The 19,126-nt window shown below is 41.5% G+C and overlaps 1 protein-coding gene across 5 annotated transcripts in view; it reads left to right on the forward strand.

Annotated features, from left to right (window-relative positions):
- The first annotated feature begins 14,097 nt into the window (after window positions 1-14,097).
- Window positions 14,098-19,126, forward strand: part of TBC1D19 (TBC1 domain family member 19) — a 199,872-nt gene continuing 194,843 nt past the window's right edge. For 2 of the 5 annotated variants that reach the window (XM_079919380.1, XM_079919382.1), the window contains exon 1: window positions 14,098-14,324. In XM_079919380.1, the coding sequence (XP_079775506.1) occupies window positions 14,226-14,324 (99 nt within the window). In that variant the 5' untranslated portion in view covers window positions 14,098-14,225. The remainder of the gene's footprint in view (window positions 14,325-19,126) is intronic. The other 3 variants (XM_079919381.1, XM_079919383.1, XM_079919385.1) reach the window with 2 other exon arrangements.

Genomic DNA, 19,126 nt, shown 5'->3' on the forward strand with positions numbered 1-19,126 from the left:
TGTCAGAGAAAGGATTGAAGCAATCCAGCTGTAACTTATAATCAGAGCCAGCGTATTGTCTGCATAATGAGGTGTATTTTAAACCTAAATGTTCATTAAGACAATCATTTGAAAAGTTTCAATATAAAGGCAGGGTCTCTGGAACCTAAGCCCTGAGTTCTACTGATTACTAACAGGGAGGAACATCCACACATAACTTGCAGGTCAAGGGTTCACACTCATCTGTCCAAGAGTTCAGCCAAGGAATCCCTGGTGCCCAGAAAACAGGGGAGGAAAAACACACAAAAACAGGAGATTGTACGAAATGAGAAAGGGCTGTTCTGACCCACATCTATTCATCGGTCTTCAGAGGCTTTACGGCTCATATCTACCAAACTTCTAACCACTAGCAGCTTGGGCTTGGTTTCTTTTACTTTTCCGTTTGTCCATCCAAGCTAATACCTTTAATTTTGTATCATATTAATTATTTGGATGACGAATACAATTTGACGGTGATGACTAAGTAACCTGGGTCGACCTTGTCAAATATCATCGCTTAGAGATCACTGATTAGAGATGCCTTCCCTAATCACCCAATCTACCTATCAGACACCTCTACCCATCACAGTGTTTTATTTTCTTCAAAGCAACCACGTTCATCTAAAATTGTCTTTTAAAAAAAATTGATGGGGCTTCCCTGGTGGCGCAGTTGCTGAGAGTCCGCCTGCCGATGCAGGGGACACGGGTTCGTGCCCCGCTCCGGGATAATCCCACATGCCGCGGAGTGGCTGGGCCCGTGAGCCATGGCCGATGAGCCTGCGCGTCCGGAGCCTGCGCTCCGCAACGGGAGAGGCCACAACAGTGAGAGGCCCGGGTACCGCCAAAAAAAAAAAAAAAAAAAAATTGGTCATGCATTTAACAGTACATTTTCTAGAGTAGCACTGTAAGATCAGGGTCCTGGATGGTCCAGTTCATTGCTGGGTATCTTGTGCCCAGGACCTAACCTGGTACATGAAAGACACTCAATAAATATCTGTTTAATAAATATCTGCCTAAGGCACATGGCCTTAATTAGATCTCTTTCTTTCCTTTGGAAGGGAAAAAACCCTCTAAGACAAACTGAGAAATTGGAAAGAAGTTAGGAATAACTAAAAACAAGATGGAATAAAACAAGCAGAGCAGATGATTGAAAAATTAAAATTCAATGACTATTATTATTCAATGATTAGGAAATAATTTAAGTGATTTTACAGGTAAAAATTCAAAAGATAGTGAAAAGGTTAAAAAGTAGAAGCAAATTTGGCCAAAAAAATAAATAAAGACAAGATATTGGGTGGAAGGTTTGAACTGCAGGCTTGGCATATTCCCTGCAGGGATCCTTGGGAATTAGAATCCTGGATGGGCCAGAAGCGCGGAGGATCTGGATTTTCCTGGCACTGTAAATAAGAGCCCAGTCATTGGAAGCAACCCAGATTCAAATCCTGGAAAGTGTAGATAATTCTGAGATGAACCTTAAGTGAGATAAACCTGTATAGGTCTTAGCACTATACCTGCTTCTTAGCGAGTATTCAAAACTGCCAGTTCTTATGATGTTTTTTTAAATCAGGAAACAGGCTGTGATGAGCAGAGCTGTTGGGCCTCCCTGCCTGCATCCCATCAGCCACCAGGTTGCTCCCAAAGTTGAAGGAGTGAAGATTTGTCCAGAACATCAACGACATCTTGCAGGCGACATTTTGTGCTATCCCCTTTCCTCACTATCGGGTACTTGAGTTTCCCAAGAACTGTACATCTGGAATGGAAAAAAATTCATAAGAAAGGTTCCACTTATAAGCTCTTATTCAGACACATGTAACTGATCATGAAAGGCTTCCCCACCTCCTGTGCTATATTTTCTCCATAATCTCTCCCTGCTTCTGTTATGGCACTTAGCACCTGCAGCCGTGTTTATAACCGTTTCTCCTACAGCAAATCCCTCCAGGACAGAAGCATGTGTTACTCATTGTTATGGACTGAATTATGTCTCCCTGCCCTCAAATTCATATGTTGAAGCCCTAACTCCCCGTGTGACTGTATTTGAAGATAGAACCTCCAAAGAGGTCATTAAGGTTAAATGAGGTCATAAAAATGAGGCCCTAATCCAATAGGACTGACTTCCTTATAAGAAGAAGAGATGCCAAGGATGGTCAAGTGCACAGATGAAAGGCCATATGAGGACACAGTGAGAAGCAGCCACATGGAGCCAAGGAGAGAAGGCTCAGGAGAAACCAAAACTGCCAGTCCCTTGATCTTGAACTTTCTGCCTCCAGAACTGCGAGAAATAGATTTTTGTTGGTTAAGCCATCCAGTCTGTGGTATTTATTCTGGTAGCTTCGGCTGACTAATACCTCCATCTGTGGTGGAAGTGGTAGACTGGCACTCAGCATCCCTTGCAGCCTCCTTCCAGTGTGTCTTCCTGTACTGTAGAGGAAGAGAGCTCGAAGTGTTCTCTTTCAGTCTTGAATGTAAATGAGTTTCCTCAATCAGAGGCCCTTACGGGAGATTTGGAAGGTGGAAGTGAGGCAGGGGCCGTCTTCTGGTAGCTGAGGATGTTGCTGGGGCAAGCACAGTCAGGAAGATGCTGAGTTGTTCTGCCACAGCATTCTAGTATCCAGAACTTAGCTTCGAGGGCATTGAGAGATAGCTGTTGGCAGTGGTTGAGATAGCCTCTTGACTGCTAGATGACCGCTAAGGCGGTGTATCCTCAAACTCAACTGTTCCTGAGGGTGATCTGATTCCCCCTCCCCTGACTGTGGCAGAGGCTGCAGCTGCCTTGGTGGGTTCCCTTGACAATGTTGTTCTGAGAAACATTTCTGGAGCCCTGGTTAGAACTTGCTTCTCAAGGCTTTCCTATTTCCCAAGTATTTAATGGTCTGGATAAAATCTCCTCCTGCTTAAGAAAGCTAGAGGGGTTTCTGTTCTTTGCAACTGAATCCAGACGGACGCATTCTCCTCTGTGTCATTAGCCTTGAGCACAATGCCTGGCATGTGTAAAAGGTGAACACATGTTTATTGTTGTAGTCTAAACTAACGGTTATTAATCTTTGATGTGTATCATCAACACCTGGAAGGCTAATAAAGAACACGAAGTCCCAGGCTCATTGAGGTAGAATAGGGCCCTCATTTTTATATTTTTATCAAGTTCCTTAGGAGATTCTAATACTCACCAAAGTTTGAGAAGCTCTGGCTGAAACATTCTCTGAGGCCTCCCAGGGACCAGGGCATGCTTCTAAGCACTTAATACTCAGTGACTCATTGAAGTCTCGTAATAACATTAACAGTTGGAAGTAGTATTATCCCCATTTTACAGATGTGAAAACTGAGGCATAAAGAGCTTAGAAAAGTCCTCCAAATCACACAGCAAGTGGTAGATCCTAGCATCTAACCCCAAGCATAAAGGAGCTTAGACCATGAGCCCAAGCTCATGACCACTATAGTCTTCTGCTTGGATGATCTCTCTTTGCAGAGCCTAAAGATGAATCTCATTTAAATTTACATCATATTCCTCCAAGTAATTTTTAAAAAACTTAAGAATATCTCAGTCTCTCTGACCAGGTCCTTCAGTTACTAAAGAAAAATATTGAGCTAACAAAAATCTTTCCAGTAAAACAACAGTCTCTTGGATAAATGCCAACATATTTCAAAGTCTAATAAAACCTATTTAAATCAAGGAATAGCTTGAAGGAATAATTGCCCTCAGATACAAAACTAATAATTCCCTGAATTTTATTATATTTGAAGTGAAGAATAACAAAACTGACCCTTAGGTCCAACCATTTATTAGAGAAAGCATTTATACATTTTCAAGAATATATGAATATAGTATTATTTAGCTACAGAGTCTCACACTCCATTTTCCTTACTAATCATGTTCCTTACATTCTCAAGATTACATCCCTAATATTTAATAAAATCTGATTATTTCTCTAATGCCTAGAAATTAATAATGTCAAAAAAGATATTAGACGATGTCTAGAGGAACTTCTTATAGAGATGTGCACAATGAATAAAAGGAAATATTCTCCCCTCACATACTTTGTAACCTCTTGGTCAAGAGAAGTTCTCACATTTAAATTTTATCATTATTAAAAGGGAGGGGGCTTCCCTGGTGGCGCAGTGGTTGGGGGTCCGCCTGCCGATGCAGGGGACATGGGTTCGTGCCCCGGTCCGGGAGGATCCTGCATGCCGCGGAGTGGCTGGGCCCGTGGGCCGTGGCCGCTGGGCCTGCGCATCCGGAGCCTGTGCTCCGCGACGGGAGAGGCCACAGCGGTGAGAGGCCCGCATACCGCAAAAAAAAAAAAAAAAAAAAAAAAGGGAGGATTTCTGAAAACTTTTGAAATGTTCATTCCTATCACTAGTGGGGCTTGTAAGACAAAAGTGGGACCTGAATATTTTTGAGGCAAAAATTACCCTCATTTTTCCCAGAGAGGAAATATGAGGCCAAATAAGCTGGGTTCAAATCCCAGCTCTGTTATTATGAACTTTATTGTGACTTTTGACAAGTTACCTAAGATTCAAGTTTTAGTTTCTATAAAACTTAGGGAGGGACTTCCCTGGTGGCGCAGTGGTTAAGAATCCGCCTGCCAGTGCAGGGGACAGGGGTTCAATCCCTGGTCCGGGAAGATCCCACATGCCCCGGAGCAACTAAGCCTGTGCGCCACAACTACTGAGCCTGCACTCTAGAGCCCATGAGCCACAACTACTGAGCCCACGCGCTACAACTACTGAAGCCCGTGCGCTTAGAGACCATGCTCCACAGCAAAAGAAGCCACGGCAGTGAGAAGCCCGTGCAACACAACGAAGAGTAGCCCCTGCTCGCCGCAACTAGAGAAAGCCTGCGTGCAGCAACAAAGACCCAACGCAGCCATAAATAAATAAATAAATTTATATATATTAAAAAAAAACTTAGGGAAAATAACCCAGACCTTATGAGGTGTTACAAGGGTTAAGTGAGATAGTATTAGTTTATTTCCCTCCATGTTGAATCTCGGCAGCTCTGAAGCAAAAGAAGGAAGGAAGGAAGGAAAGAAGGGAGGGAAGGAGGGAGGGAGGAAGGGAGGGAGGGTGGAAGGAATGGAAGAAAAGGAAAGAAAAAAGATGATGACAGCAAACATCACTCACCAAAATAAAAATTCTGGAATCATGGGAATGCATGGGATACATTGTCAGAAAACTCGGGTGTAAATTTGGAGCTCTGCCTCCATCTTCTTATGTGACTTGAAGCAGTTTTTTAATTTTACTGTTGGAAAGAGCAAATTTTCACTCTTGTCAAAAGGAAATGAAATTTTTGACCTCCCAGCTTTGTTCTAATTCTGACAATCTGCGCTGCAGGAATGTAAAAAGTAATCCTTAAAATTTATTTTAAACTTTCCACCTTTACTCAGATCCTGAAAACCTTAAAATGTGCTTTTCAACCATCTACATTTCCTGTCCCTTTTCTTTATTTGTACTGTCAAGAGAAGTTTTCCAGCAAATGAGTCAGTTGAGACGGAAACATTTATTTTTCTGATGTAATGTGTCAGTGATGCTCTTTTAAAGTGTTTCCTGTATGTTTTGACATTAAGTGACATCACACACATACACACACACGCACACACACACGGTCTGAGTAAAATACTAATGGTAAATCAGGGCCACTGTTCCCTTCTCCTTAGGGACTCCAGTTTGATTTTGCCACCTTCCCTTTCTCTTAACAAAAATGCTGTTTGACATACATTTCATGTTTAGTTCTATGAATTAAACTTTGTTTTGCTTTGGGACTCTCATACATTACTTGGGACCCAGCAAAATGGACCATTGGGCCCAGATGCCCAGTCTTGGAAAGGGCTGTGGACCCAGCTCAAGAGGTCAGTCCCCAAAAATGCAGTCCAGTTCAGCATGGACACACCAAGAACAAAAGAACAATGCAGCAAGGTAAAGTGCCAAAGAGTCCCACAAAACAGAAAATCAGAATGGAAATTCTATAGAGAGAGTCAGGATGTTAGGGAGACAATGAGGGGTCAAAGTAGAATGAGACTCCATGGAGGGAGGTATGTACATGGGCTGTTAAAGACCTATGTTAAGAACATGAATACCTCTTGGGTTGGTTAATTTTATGTGTCACCCTGGCTAGGCATGTCCTAACACTAACTTGGTCAAACCCTAATCTAGAAGTTGCTGTGAAGGTCTTTGGTAGATATGGTTAGCCTCTACAATCTGCTGACTTTAAGTAAAGCAGGTTGGCCTCCATAATGTGGGTGGGCCTCATTCAATCCGTTGTAGACCTTAAGAGCAAAAACTGAGGTTTCCTGGAGAAGAAGCAATTCTGCCTCAAGACTATAACCTAGAAATTTTGCTTGAGTTTCCAGACCGTTGCCCTGTGGATTTTGGATTCAAGATTACCACATCAACTCTTACTTGAATTTCCAACCTGCTGACCTGCTCTACAGATTTCAGGCTTTCCAAGCCCCACAGTCATATGAGTCAATTTCTTAAAATCAATCTCTCTGTATCTGTGTCTGTGAGTATAGATTTCTATCTCTATGTCTATGGGTTCTCTTCCTCTAGAAAATCCTGACTGATAAGATCTCTGTTGTCATTGTTCTTCTCCAATGCAAGGATATACAGTTTGGAAGACTCTCCTGGCCTGAAAGTTTGGGTTTAAAACTGTAAGACCCCAGCCAAGCAGCCCTGCCTGGAGAAAATTGCAAATGGTCATTTTTTTTCTTTGGCCAGCCCCTAAGAAATGTCTGCTACCTTCCAGGAACCTTATTTGGTGCCAGACTTATTTTGGTTCTCCCCAAAGCAGACTCTGAAATAAGAATTTGAGTGTAAATAGTGTGGGGAAGCAGGGAAGTGAGACAGGATAGGAAGACAAAACAGGGTATGTTAGTAAGTAGGGTACAGTTGCAGGCTAAAGTTCAACGCCACAGAGACTTCTAGGACACTGTGTGCTCTGAGGGCATACAGCTGTGTATCAAGGATACGAATTTTGCATTAATTTTCTAGATGTTGCACTATTTAAAATATTTTTACATTAAAATAAACAGATGCATATTTTGGAATACCTACACAGTCTTGTGAATTTTTGAGATAAAGCATGAAAACTCAAAGGTATTTTGAGGTATTTGAGAACCACTCTTTTAGTTCAGTCTTTGTCTTTTCCGCTCTTTATCAAACATGTAACTCAGTTTCCCATTTGAAGGCTTCTCCTTGCTGTGACACCCACTTCATTCCAGAGTTCATGGCCTTGCTCTTTCCACTGCATAGAGCTTATCTCAGGCTTAAGTCCTGGTAACAGACCTGTCAGCCCCTTCCCCAGGACCCCTTCTTGTTAACAGCCTCTGCAGTGGGCCTGCTGGTTATTCACTAGACGGCTGTGCTCTGCCCCCCACTGGCTCTGCTCCCAGATGACTGGGTCTCTGACATATGGTTTTTGATATTCTTCCTAGGTCTATAACTTGATCCTAAGTTCTCATCTGCATCCATAGGGACAACTTGTTTCCTTCCACAGTGAATAGAAACAGGCCCTACTACGATCTTCAATTGGATCTCTAGGACTTAATATTGTAGCTGTCTTATTCTGATATATACGCTTGTCTTGTACATGTCACTATGCCTTCAAGAAAACTGCAACAACAACAACAACAACAAGATGGCAAGGAGATGCTGCAGGGAAGGCCACATAAAATGGAAAAGAAGCAGAGTTGTAATCATAGAAATGAAGAGAAAATGAGCTAGGTAGATCCTGCTCTACTCGGTTCCCTGAAACTTAGAGGAAGAGCCTGGAGAAACTAGGACATCACTTGGTAGCAGTAAATCTCTTTCTCCCCAAGCAGTGCAGCTTGTATTGAAGAATAGGTTATTTCTAATGTTCACTTCTGCTTGTACCACCAGAGAGAATAACCTAGAATTTCAAGAGTGGTTTCTAGATACAGAGAGCCCTTCATTGAAAGTCATTTATGCACAGAAATATAGATCAATGGAACGGGATAGAAAGCCCAGAGATAAACCCACGCACATATACCTTATCTTTGGTAAAGGAGGCAAGAATATACAGTGGAGAAAAGACAGCCTCTTCAATAACTGGTGCTGGGAAAACTGGACAGCTACTTATAAAAGAATGAAATTAGAACACTTCCTAACATCATACAGAAAAATAAACTCAAAATGGATTAAAGACCTAAATGGAAGGCCAGACACTATAAAACTCTTAGAGGAAAACATAGCCAGAACACTCTATGACATAAATCACAGCAAGATCCTTTTTGACTCACCTCCTAGAGAAATGGAAATAAAAACAAAAGTAAACAAATGGGACCTAATGAAACTTAAAAACTTTTGCACAGTAAAGGAAACCATAAACAAGAGGAAAAGACAACCCTCAGAATGGGAGAAAATATTTGCAAATGAAGCAAATGACGAAGGATTAATCTCCAGAATTTACAAACAGCTCATGCAGCTCAGTATCAAAAAAACAAACAACCCAATCCAAAAATGGGCAGAAGACCTAAATAGACATTTATCCAAAGAAGATATACAGAGTGCCAACAAACACATGAAAGAACGCTCAACATCATTAATCATTAGAGAAATGCAAATCAAAACTACAATGAGATATCATCTCACACCGGTCAGAATGGCCATCATCAAAAAATCTACAAACACTAAATGCTGGAGAGGATGTGGAGAAAAGGGAACACTCTCGCACTGTTGGTGGGAATGTAAATTGATACAGCCACTATGGAGAACAGTATGGAGGTTCCTTAAAAAACTAAAACTAGAACCACCATATGACCCAGCAATCCCACTACTGGGCATATACCCTGAGAAAACCACAATTCAAAAAGAGTCATGTACCACAATATTCATTGCAGCTCTATTTACAATAGCCAGGACATGGAAGCAACCTAAGTGCCCATCAACAGATGAATGGATAAAGAAGGTGTGGCACATATTTACAATGGAATATTACTCAGCCATAAAAAGAAATGAAATTGAGCTATTTGTAGTGAGGTGGACGGACCTAGAGTCTGTCATACAGAGTGAAGTAAGTCAGAAAGAGAAAAACAAATACCGTATGCTAACACATATATATGGAATCTAAAAAAAAATGGTCATGAAGAACCTAGGGGCAAGACGGGAATAAAGTCGCAGGTCTACTAGAGAATGGACTTGAGGACACGGTGAGGGGGAAGGGTAAGCTGGGACAAAGTGAGAGAGTGGCATGGACATATACACACTACCAAACGTAAGGTAGATAGCTAGTGGGAAGCAGCCGCATAGCACAGGGAGATCAGCTCGGTGCTTTGTGACCGCCTGGAGGGGTGGGATAGGGAGGGTGGGAGGGAGGGAGACGCAAGAGGGAAGAGGTATGGGAACATATGTATATGTATAACTGATCCACTTTGTTATAAAGCAGAAACTAACACACCATTGTAAAGCAGTTATACTCCAATAAAGATGTTAAAAAAGAAAGTCATTTATGCAGAAGCTGCTTTCTTCACATGTCACCAATTTTTTTTTTTTTTTTTTTTTTTTTTTTGCGGTACGCAGGCCTCTCACTGTTGTGGCCTCTCCTGTTGCGGAGCACAGGTTCCAGACGCGCAAGCTCAGCGGCCATGGCTCACGGGCCCAGCCGCTCCGCGGCATGTGGGATCCTCCCGGACCGGGGCACGAACCCGTGTCCCCTGCATCGGCAGGCGGACTCTCAACCACTGCGCCACCAGGGAAGCCCACATGTCACCAATTTTTGTCGTCTTTTTTTTTCTCACAATAACATTTACAGAGATTTTGCTCTTGCCACATAATCTTTTACTCATAGACCTTATTTTACAAGTGGATCTTCTTACTTGTTTTTAGCTTTTAAAATAGCATCATGATACTGAGAAATTGCTATACTGAGAAGTACTATAATTTAGATTCTGGGTCTTAAACTGCACACAATCAACTCTGTGTGAATGGTAAGTGATCTGAATATTGCCTAGCTCTAACGGTTTTAATTTATTTGTAGTCTGATTGGCCCCAAAATCAGTCAGGGAAGTTCATTTATAAGTGTCCATATCATAGTAAAATTTTACACTGAAGTCATTTTGGACAATATAGCAGCATCAACAAGCAATCCTTCTCCCTCACCTTTCTCCCAGGATTGAGAATAAAGTACTGAATTATTTCTTGCCAGAGTCTCTTGTAGCTAGAGGTGGTTTTGTGATAGAGCTTAAGGCAATAAGTAGCATGGAGTATTCTTGGGGGCTTCCTGGAAAAAAATAGTTTTTCCTCAAGAATGAGAGACATACACAGTCATTGAGAACTCTTATTTCCTCCCTCCCTGCCTTTGTAGGCAGCAGTAGGAGAACATGTTACTTGGAACTGAAGTAGCCATCCTGAGACTGAAGCAATAAGCTAGATGGTGAAAGCCAGCATGCTAAAGATGGCAACATGGAAAAGAAAAGAAGAGCTCAGATTCTTGATGATGTTGTTGAGGCACTGAACCAAACTTGGGACACTCTTCCAGATTTGTTGTTAATAATAAGTATCCTATAATTTAAACCACGGTTACTTGGATTTTCTCCTGAGAGTTTTATAATTTACAAGGAGTCAGCACAGTTCCTGAGATTGCACACAGAGCCAGTAGCCCAATCTTCCCGTTTCACACACAGTTGCTTGGGACCAGAGGAAGAAAAAAAAATGGGGAGTGGAGGATAGCGTGGTCTGATACTCAGCCTGGACTCAGAAATGAGGTATGGCTGCCTTGTAAAGAGAGGTGGCAAACAGAATCAAAGGGGCTTTTTTCATGAGGGCTTTGGTGACCCTTGGGATTTAAGCACCTGTGGTGTTTTGCAGCTTTAAGATCACCAAGAAGCAGCACCCTGGACAGTGGCTTGGGGGCATCAGACATCACCCAAGTGAGCAGAGGAGGTAAAAAGCAGAATTTTTCCTAAGCGCACCTGTGTCGTTTCCTAACAACTCTCAGGAGTGACAGGAAGAGACTTTGAAGAGGAGCCTGAGGTCTTGTGCTAGCCAGTGGGGCTGCATATCCACGACAGGTCGTTGATATCTCTATGAGCTCGTTTGTTCCCAAACACAGCGAGATCTGTGACATTCGTGATACACACAACACACATGATAATTGTTATTTCAGTAAATTCCTGACGACATACAATTCAAGCCATTCTGCAGACACAACATGCTAAAAGCAGTGTCTCCTTCTAAAATAACAGCTGAAAATCATTTTCATTGTAGATTGTAGAGTTTATGCAAGCCACACTCATGTGAATAAAGTAAGGACATGTTCTGTTATACCCTGAAGCATGCCTTGTTTTTGCGTTAGGCTGGCAGGGTGTTTTTGACGTGGTCCACACCCTTGCCTCTGTGAAGTTACTGGTCAGTGATTTTAAATGCATCCCCTCACCCACAGTGAAATCTGACACTACATTGTATGTAAAATAAATCAAAGCAGCGCAGGTCTGAGAAAGTCAAGATTGGGTACAGGGGCTTATACATGTTGGCCCAGAGTACCTCTGCTCCGAATTTGAGGCAATTTCAAGGAGGCTTCTCTCTGCATCTAGTTTGTTGTTGTCTCCATTTATACAGTTTTAACCGTTCAGATTATTTGGACCCCTTTAGCTATCATTTGTTAGTCTGGGTCATGGTTCACTCTTACATGTCAGAAATAGAGTGTTTTCCCAATCCTCAACCACACTAGTTAGAGTAAGAATTTCCAAGGTAAAGTTCTCCCTTGAGGGATAAATATGGGAATCTGCACCTTCAATGACTTTAAAGTAATAAAATGTCCAGATACACAGGTGGGAGGGGCCTGTCTACAATTCCAGCTCTTTATATGCTGGCCTTACCATCCCTTTGGGACTGCGAATTCCTTGAGAGAAGGGACCATTTCTTACTTGTATTCCTTGCCATTCCTAGCACAGAGCAGGTGTTCTGAAAAGTCTGGCTAAATCGAATTGAAAAAAAAAAGAGAACCGAGGGCATTCTAGAATTGAATTATACTCCAACACATCCGCTTCTATGTATGTGAGAAACACTTTTTTAATGTTAGGATTAAATTTTGTTTTTGCTTGGGCATGCCTTCAGAATCAAATCCTAACTTCTTAATTGCTGCTTTAAGACTGAAAATTGTTTTCTCTTTAAAAGAAAAGTTTTTAAAGCCTCTGCCTGTGCAAAGAATTGTGCTGGCTACTTTCACATGTTTTGCTACATTCCTTTAGGTACTTTCTATTCCCTTGTCAATCGAACTGAGCATTGTTTTTGCCAAATTATCTCAATTTAATATTTACGGATTTTTAATACTAGGTACACTATCCCCTCAGGTGGGTATTTTATCCTCTTGTTACAGATGAGAAAGCTGAAACTCTGAGGACGGAAGGGACTCATGCAGTTCCAAGGGTACAGAGTAGGAGGGAAGCTAGACCGTCTTCTGACTCTGCGCACCATGCCTTTTCTTCGGCTCCATGGTTTCATTTCTTTCCCTTTAGTTATCTCTTTAGTTATTAATCACTTCACCCTTTTCAATCTCAAAAGAACTTTCTCCACAGTTTTCTTTTTTTGTTCATAGTGATGTTTGTGCCGGAGATTCCTGAATGGGTGGGGTGTTGGGATGGAGGGACTGTAAAGAGTTGAAGAGATGTACTCATCTACGAGTTTGAGAAATTCTGAGGTGTGGGAGAATGTTTTGTAGAGTCTGTCATTAATTGCCTTAAGTACTTTTTTTTTCCTTGCCTGCCTCATTCCAAAGATGTTTCAATAAACGAACCTGACCAAACAGGTTATTTGGAATTTGTATTTACCATCACAATATTCCGAACAGTTGTGTTGTGAAGGCCAGGGTACTGTGCATAGATGCCAGAGGTCCGGTCCCTTTGAATTGTTATTGCTCACCTGGTTTAGTCCTTTGCTATTCAGAATATAGTCCTTGGGCCACCAGGGTCACCATCTCCTGGGAGCTTGCCAGAAATGCAGATTAGCAGGTCCCACCAGAGGCCTATTGAATCAAAAGCTCTCTCTTGATGCCTAAGCACATTAAAATTTAATGCAGTTAGACTAGTTTTTGCAGCAATCTTGGTCTGTTTTCTTGGAATCTACATCTTCTCTGCTTAAAATATATGCACACACACATTTGAAATTAATTCCTTATTATTTTGGTGAGGTTATTCTAATACATGTATTGTTCCATAGGCCTTATATTAGCTGGCTTTTGGAATGTCATTCAACTAATTAAATCAGCTACTTCTAGTTCTCTTAAAAAATTTTGCTCTGTTACTTTGATGTCAAGAACCATGTTTTATTTACCTTTGTGTCCACAGTTTCTTGTATGTAAATGCTCAATAGGTTGAAAGCTGAATGAATTTTGAATTGATTTTTGATTGAACGAATGAGTGCATGGAAGAAGAGAAATCTGGATGGTACATTCCTTAAGGCTGGGACAATGTCTTAGCTATCCTGGAATTGCCAATGCTTCACAGAAAACCTATCAATAAATGCTTCTTGGTTAAGTTGTAGCTGTTAGGTAAGGAGATGCTGTCTATTTATTCCTGGCATAAGACCCCAGAGAACAGAAAGAGAAGGGGGGAAAAATGGAGTGCTAAGTATAGTATAGGCCCCCTCACAATTGTTACCTCAGCTAATCATCAGAGCATCTTGTCAACTGGGTATTATTTTACTAAGGCGGAAACTGAGTTCTGAAATTTAAGCACCTGGCCCAAGTTCACACGGCTAGCATCACAGCCTCATAATTTTTGGAAGTCATTTGCCATGTCGTTGTGTGCACTGCCCTGTTTCTGTAGAGATTGGAAGGTTATTATTTTCCTTTACAATATTTTCCTATTATTTTCCTTTATAATAAAACACAAAATACACAACTTTCTGATTTCCCCTGGTGCATCAGAGGCGCTGTGGCTCTAGAGGAAAGAGCTCCTCCTCTTGCCTTTCAACAACAGACCAAGCAGGAACAATGGAGTGAAAAGCCACTCCCCTCCCCCCACCCCGCAGGTCGTTTTCTGCCAGCGGAACGCAGGGGCTGGAACCTTCAGGCGTGGGGGGGACCAGAGAGGAACGGACACACGGCCCGGCAGTTGCTTGGTAACGCCCGCTGGAGGAGTCCCTGCGTAATAAGGTCCCCGAGAAGTGTCACTGGCCCTGATTGGGACCCCGTACGTAGCCGGTTCTCTCCCCGGTAGCGGCCTGCCCCCGCTGCTTGGCGGGCTAGGACAGGGGAAATGTTGCAGGAGGAGTCGGATCTCGCCCTCATTATTGCCCAGATAGTCCAAAAGCTCAAGGGCTCCAATTTGTACGCTCAGTTGGAACGGCAGGCCTGGGTAAGTGAGGCTGAGTGGGAAGGGATGGAGACCAGCGGGGCCGTGGCGGTGCTTCGGCCTCCTTCTGCACCCCGCTGACCTAAGCCGAAGCCCGCCTCGGGTCTCTCCAGCTCCGCTCCTGGGCAGGGAAAAGCCTCCCTTCCAGGTGTAAGCTCCACTTGCTCAGTTTCGGGCGTGAGAGTAATAGATTTTTTTTTTTTTTTTTTAAAGAAAGGTGGGGCACGTCACGCCTTTCTTCAGGCCAGAGAACCGCCGAGGCTATTCATTCATATTGTAGTCCTTTACAGGGTCTAATTTTTTAAGCTGCTGGCGTCAGTGGAGGTAGGTTGGACAACTTTTCCCATCCTGTAGGTGGGTTTGAGCCCCCAGGTACATTTTGGTTTCCGCGTCTATATATCACCTTCTTGCACTCTACCCTCCCTGCAATGATTGCCCGTCTAACCGTCCACTGGGCGTTTATCGAGTATTTTCTAATATGCTAAGTTCTTTGGATGCAGAGATTGATCAGGAGATCTTTCCCTTTTTTTTGTGAATGTGATAAATGGAATCATACAGTATGTAAAATTTTGTGCCTGGTTTCTGTCATTTTGCATAATGCTTTTGAAATTCATTCGTGTTGTTGGTATTTCAGTAGTTCTGTTCCTTTTTATTGTTGAGTAATATTTCATTGTTTGGATGTACTACGATTTGTTTATCCATTCATTGGTTGCTGGGCAGTTTTGGTTATAGAGCTATGGGTTGTTTCTGTTTATAGAGATTATGAGTAAAGCTAATACGTGTTTTCTGGTATAGGTTTTTTTTTTTTTTTTTGCGGTACGCGGGCCTCTCACAGCTGTGGCCTCTCCCGTTGCGGAGCACAGGCTCCGGACGCGCAGACTCAGCGGTCATGGCTCACGGGCCCAGCTGCTCCGCGGCATGTGGGATCTTCCCGGACCGGGGCACGAACCCGTGTTCCCTGCATCGGCAGGCGGAGTCTCAACCGCTGCGCCACCAGGGAAGCCCTTTGTTTTGGTTTTTAGGTTTCTTTTCTCTTGGATAAATACCTAGGAGTGGAATTGCTGAGTTGTATGGTAAGTGTATGTCTATAAGAATCTGCCAAACTTTTCCTAAGTGGCTGTATTATTTTGCATTTCCACCAGCAGTTATGAGGATTGTTCTGCATCCTTGCTAGTGCTTGATGTCAGTTTTTAATTAATTAATTTTTATTTATAATTACACTCCTCTAGTAGGAGCATAATGATATCCCATTGTGGCTTTAACTGCATTTGCCAAATGACTAAAGATATTGAGCATCTTATCAAATGTTTATATCTCCTTTGGTGAAGTAGTCTGTTCAAATCTTTTGCCTATTAAAAAAAATTGTGTTTGTTCTCATATTGTTGAATTGTAAGGATTCTTTATATATGGCATAAGTCCCTTATCAGATATGCAGCTTGCAAATACTTTCTCCCAGTCTGTGGTTTATCTTTTCATTTTCTTAACTGGGTCTTTCAAAGAGCAGAAATTTAGAATTTTGAAGACATACATTTTTATTAATTTCTTTCATGATTTGTGCTTTTTGTGCCCTGCCTAAGAATCTTTGCCTCCCCCAAGGCCTCAAAAAGTTTCTCCACAGTATGGAGTTTCCTTAAAAAACTAAAAATAGAACTACCATACAACCCAGCAATCCCACTACTGGGCATATACCCTGAGAAAACCATAATTCCAAAAGAGTCATATACCAAAATGTTCATTGCAGCTCTATTTACAATAGCCAGGACATGGAAGCAACCTAAGTGCCCATCAACAGATGAATGGATAAAGAAGATGTGGCACATATATACAATGGAATATTACTCAGCCATAAAAAGAAATGAAATAAAGTCCACAGTTCCTCTTCCTAAAAAGAAACGAAATCCATCTAGGTGGATGGACCTAGAGTCTGTCATACAGAGCAAAGTAAGTCAGAAAGAGAAAAACAAAGACTGTATGCTAACACATATATATGGAATCTAAGAAAAAAAAAAAAAGGTCATGAAGAACCTAGGGGTAAAACGGGAATAAAGACACAGACCTACTAGAGAATGGACTTGAAGATATGGGGAAGGGGAAGGGGAAGCTGTGACAAAGTGAGAGAGTGGCATGGACATACGTACGCTACCAAACGTAAAGTAGATAGCTAGTGGGAAGCAGCCGCATAGCACAGGGAGATCAGCTCAGTGTTTTGTGACCACCTAGAGGGGTGGGATAGGGAGGGTGGGAGGGAGGGAGACGCAAGATGGAAGAGAGATGGGAACATATGTATATGTATAACTGATTCACTTTGTTATAAAGCAGAAACTAACACACCATTGTAAAGCAATTATACTCCAATAAAGATGTTAAAAAAAATAAAAAAAAATAAATGGTATCATGTCAGGAGGGAAAACCAGAAAACGATAAATTTCATATGTTTAAAAAAAAGAAAAGAAAAAAAAGCTTCTCCTATGTTTTGTTCTAGAAGTTTTATTAGTTTTAGCTTGCACATTTAGATCTAGAATCCATTTTAAGTCAATTTTTATATATGATGTAATGTAAAGCTTTTTGTTGTTGTTGTTTTTTGCATGTGTATGTCCAATACCATACCTATTTCTAGTACTTATTTGTTGACAAATCTATCCTTTCTCCACTAATTTTCTTGGCACCTTTGCTGAAAATTGATTTAGTATACACACACACACACGCGCGCGCGCGCACGTGTGCATGCACGAATATTTCTGACTCTATTCTGTTCCATCGATCTATTTGTCTATTATTATGCTAATACCACACTATTTTGATTTTTATAACTTTATAGTAAGTCTTGAAATCAGGTAATTAGTCGTCCAACTTTGTTTCTCTTTTTCAATATTGTTTTGACTACTCTAGGTACTTTGCTTTGCCATATGAATTTTAGAATCATCTTGTAAATTACTACAAAAAACTTACTGGGATTTGTATTGGGGTTATGTTGAATGTAGAGATCAATTTGGGGAGACTTGACATCTTAACAGTATTGAATTTTCTGGCCAATGAACATGCTTTGTGTCTCCATTTATTCTTATCTGCATCTTCTCTCATCACTGTTTTATAGTTAAGTGCACAAATATTGCACATATTTTATTAAGATTTTCCCCAAGTATTTCATGTTTTTTTGATACTATTAACATGCTGACTTTTTTTCTCATTTCAGTTTCCAATTACTTGTTGTTAGTATACAGAAATAAAATTGATATTTGTATATTTACCATGTATCCTGGGGAGTTACTAAACTTACTTGTTAGTTATAGTACCGTTTTTGTAGATTGCTTAGTATTTTCCAAGTATATGTGTCATTTGCGAATAAAGATGTTTTACTTCTTCCTTTCCAATCAGTGTGCCTTTTAGTTCTTTTTCTTGCCTGTTACACTGGCTAGTGACACCAGTGCAATGTTGTATGGATGCTTTTTGTTAGGTTGAAGAAGCTCTCTTCTATTCCTGGTTTTCTGAGTGTTTTATTACTAATTGATGTTGAATTTTGTTAAATACTTTTCTTGTATCTGGAGAGATGCTCATGTGATTTTTTAATATATGTTGATATGGTGAATAATACTATTTGGTTTTGATTGTTGAACCAATTTTGCATTCCTAAGATAAATTCTACTTGGCTATAATGCATTGTCCTTATATATTTCTTGATTCAATTTGCTAATACTTTGTTGAAGATTTTGTGAGTATTTTTATAAAGGATATTGGTTTATAGTTTTACTTTAACATCTTTGTCTAGATTTGATATCAGGTAATGCTGATCTCTTAAATTGAGTTGAGAAGTGTTCCCTTCTCTCCTGTTTTCTGGAAGAATTTGTATAGAATTGATATTATTTCCTCCTTAAATGTTTGGTAGAATTCCCAATAACATTATTGGGGGCTGGAGTTTTCTTTGCGGGAACATTTTTTTTTTTGCGGTACGCGGGCCTCTCACTGCTGTGGCCTCTCCCGTTGCGGAGCACAGGCTCCGGACGCGCAGGCTCTGGGGCCACGGCTCACGGGCCCAGCCGCTCCATGGCATGTGGGATCTTCCCAGACCGGGGCACGAACCCGTGTCCCCTGCATCGGCAGGCAGACTCTCAACCACTGCGCCACCAGGGAAGCCCACGGGAACATTTTTTAATAAAGAATTTAATTTTTAAAACATGTGTGAGGCCATTCAGATTATCTTGTTGAGTGTTCCACATGCCCTTGGAAAGCATGAGCATTCTGCTGTTACTGTACTCTACATGTCAATTAGGTCAAATATATTGACAATTTTGTTCAAGTGCTCTATATCTTTACTGGGTATGGAGGCTTCAGTCAGTACAGTCAGGAGCCAAGCTAGGCTTGAGTTTTGTTATTACTGTCATTAGCTTCAGTGTACCACAAGCTTCAAATTCAGTGGGCTGCTGTAACTTTGTGCTTAGAAATAGTGCTGGGGTACTGGAGGGTTTTTCTCAGTGTCTGTATCCTCAGTTTTCATTTGTCTCGTTTGCCTGTGCCACAGAGGGAGGTCTCTCTCCATGCTCTGATCCCATCCTCAGCAGTAGCCTGTTGTTTGTTACTCAGTCCTAAGCTCATGGTAGATACAGGCGTTTTCTCTCCTCCTGGTCCTGTCTCAGTCCAGGTGCCTTGGGAGTGGGTCTTTGACAATGTTCCTTTCTCTTCTGCTTTTGGCAGCCAAACTTTGCCTTGTGGCAAATAATGGGTGAAAGAGAGATTCCTGCCTCTTCCTAGTTGTGGCTTACCTCTGCTATGTACTGGTACAGGATTTGGGGCCCGTGAGAGTTTTCTTA

This window comes from Stenella coeruleoalba (genome assembly GCF_951394435.1).
Source record: "Stenella coeruleoalba genome assembly, chromosome: 4".
Taxonomy (NCBI): domain Eukaryota; kingdom Metazoa; phylum Chordata; class Mammalia; order Artiodactyla; family Delphinidae; genus Stenella; species Stenella coeruleoalba.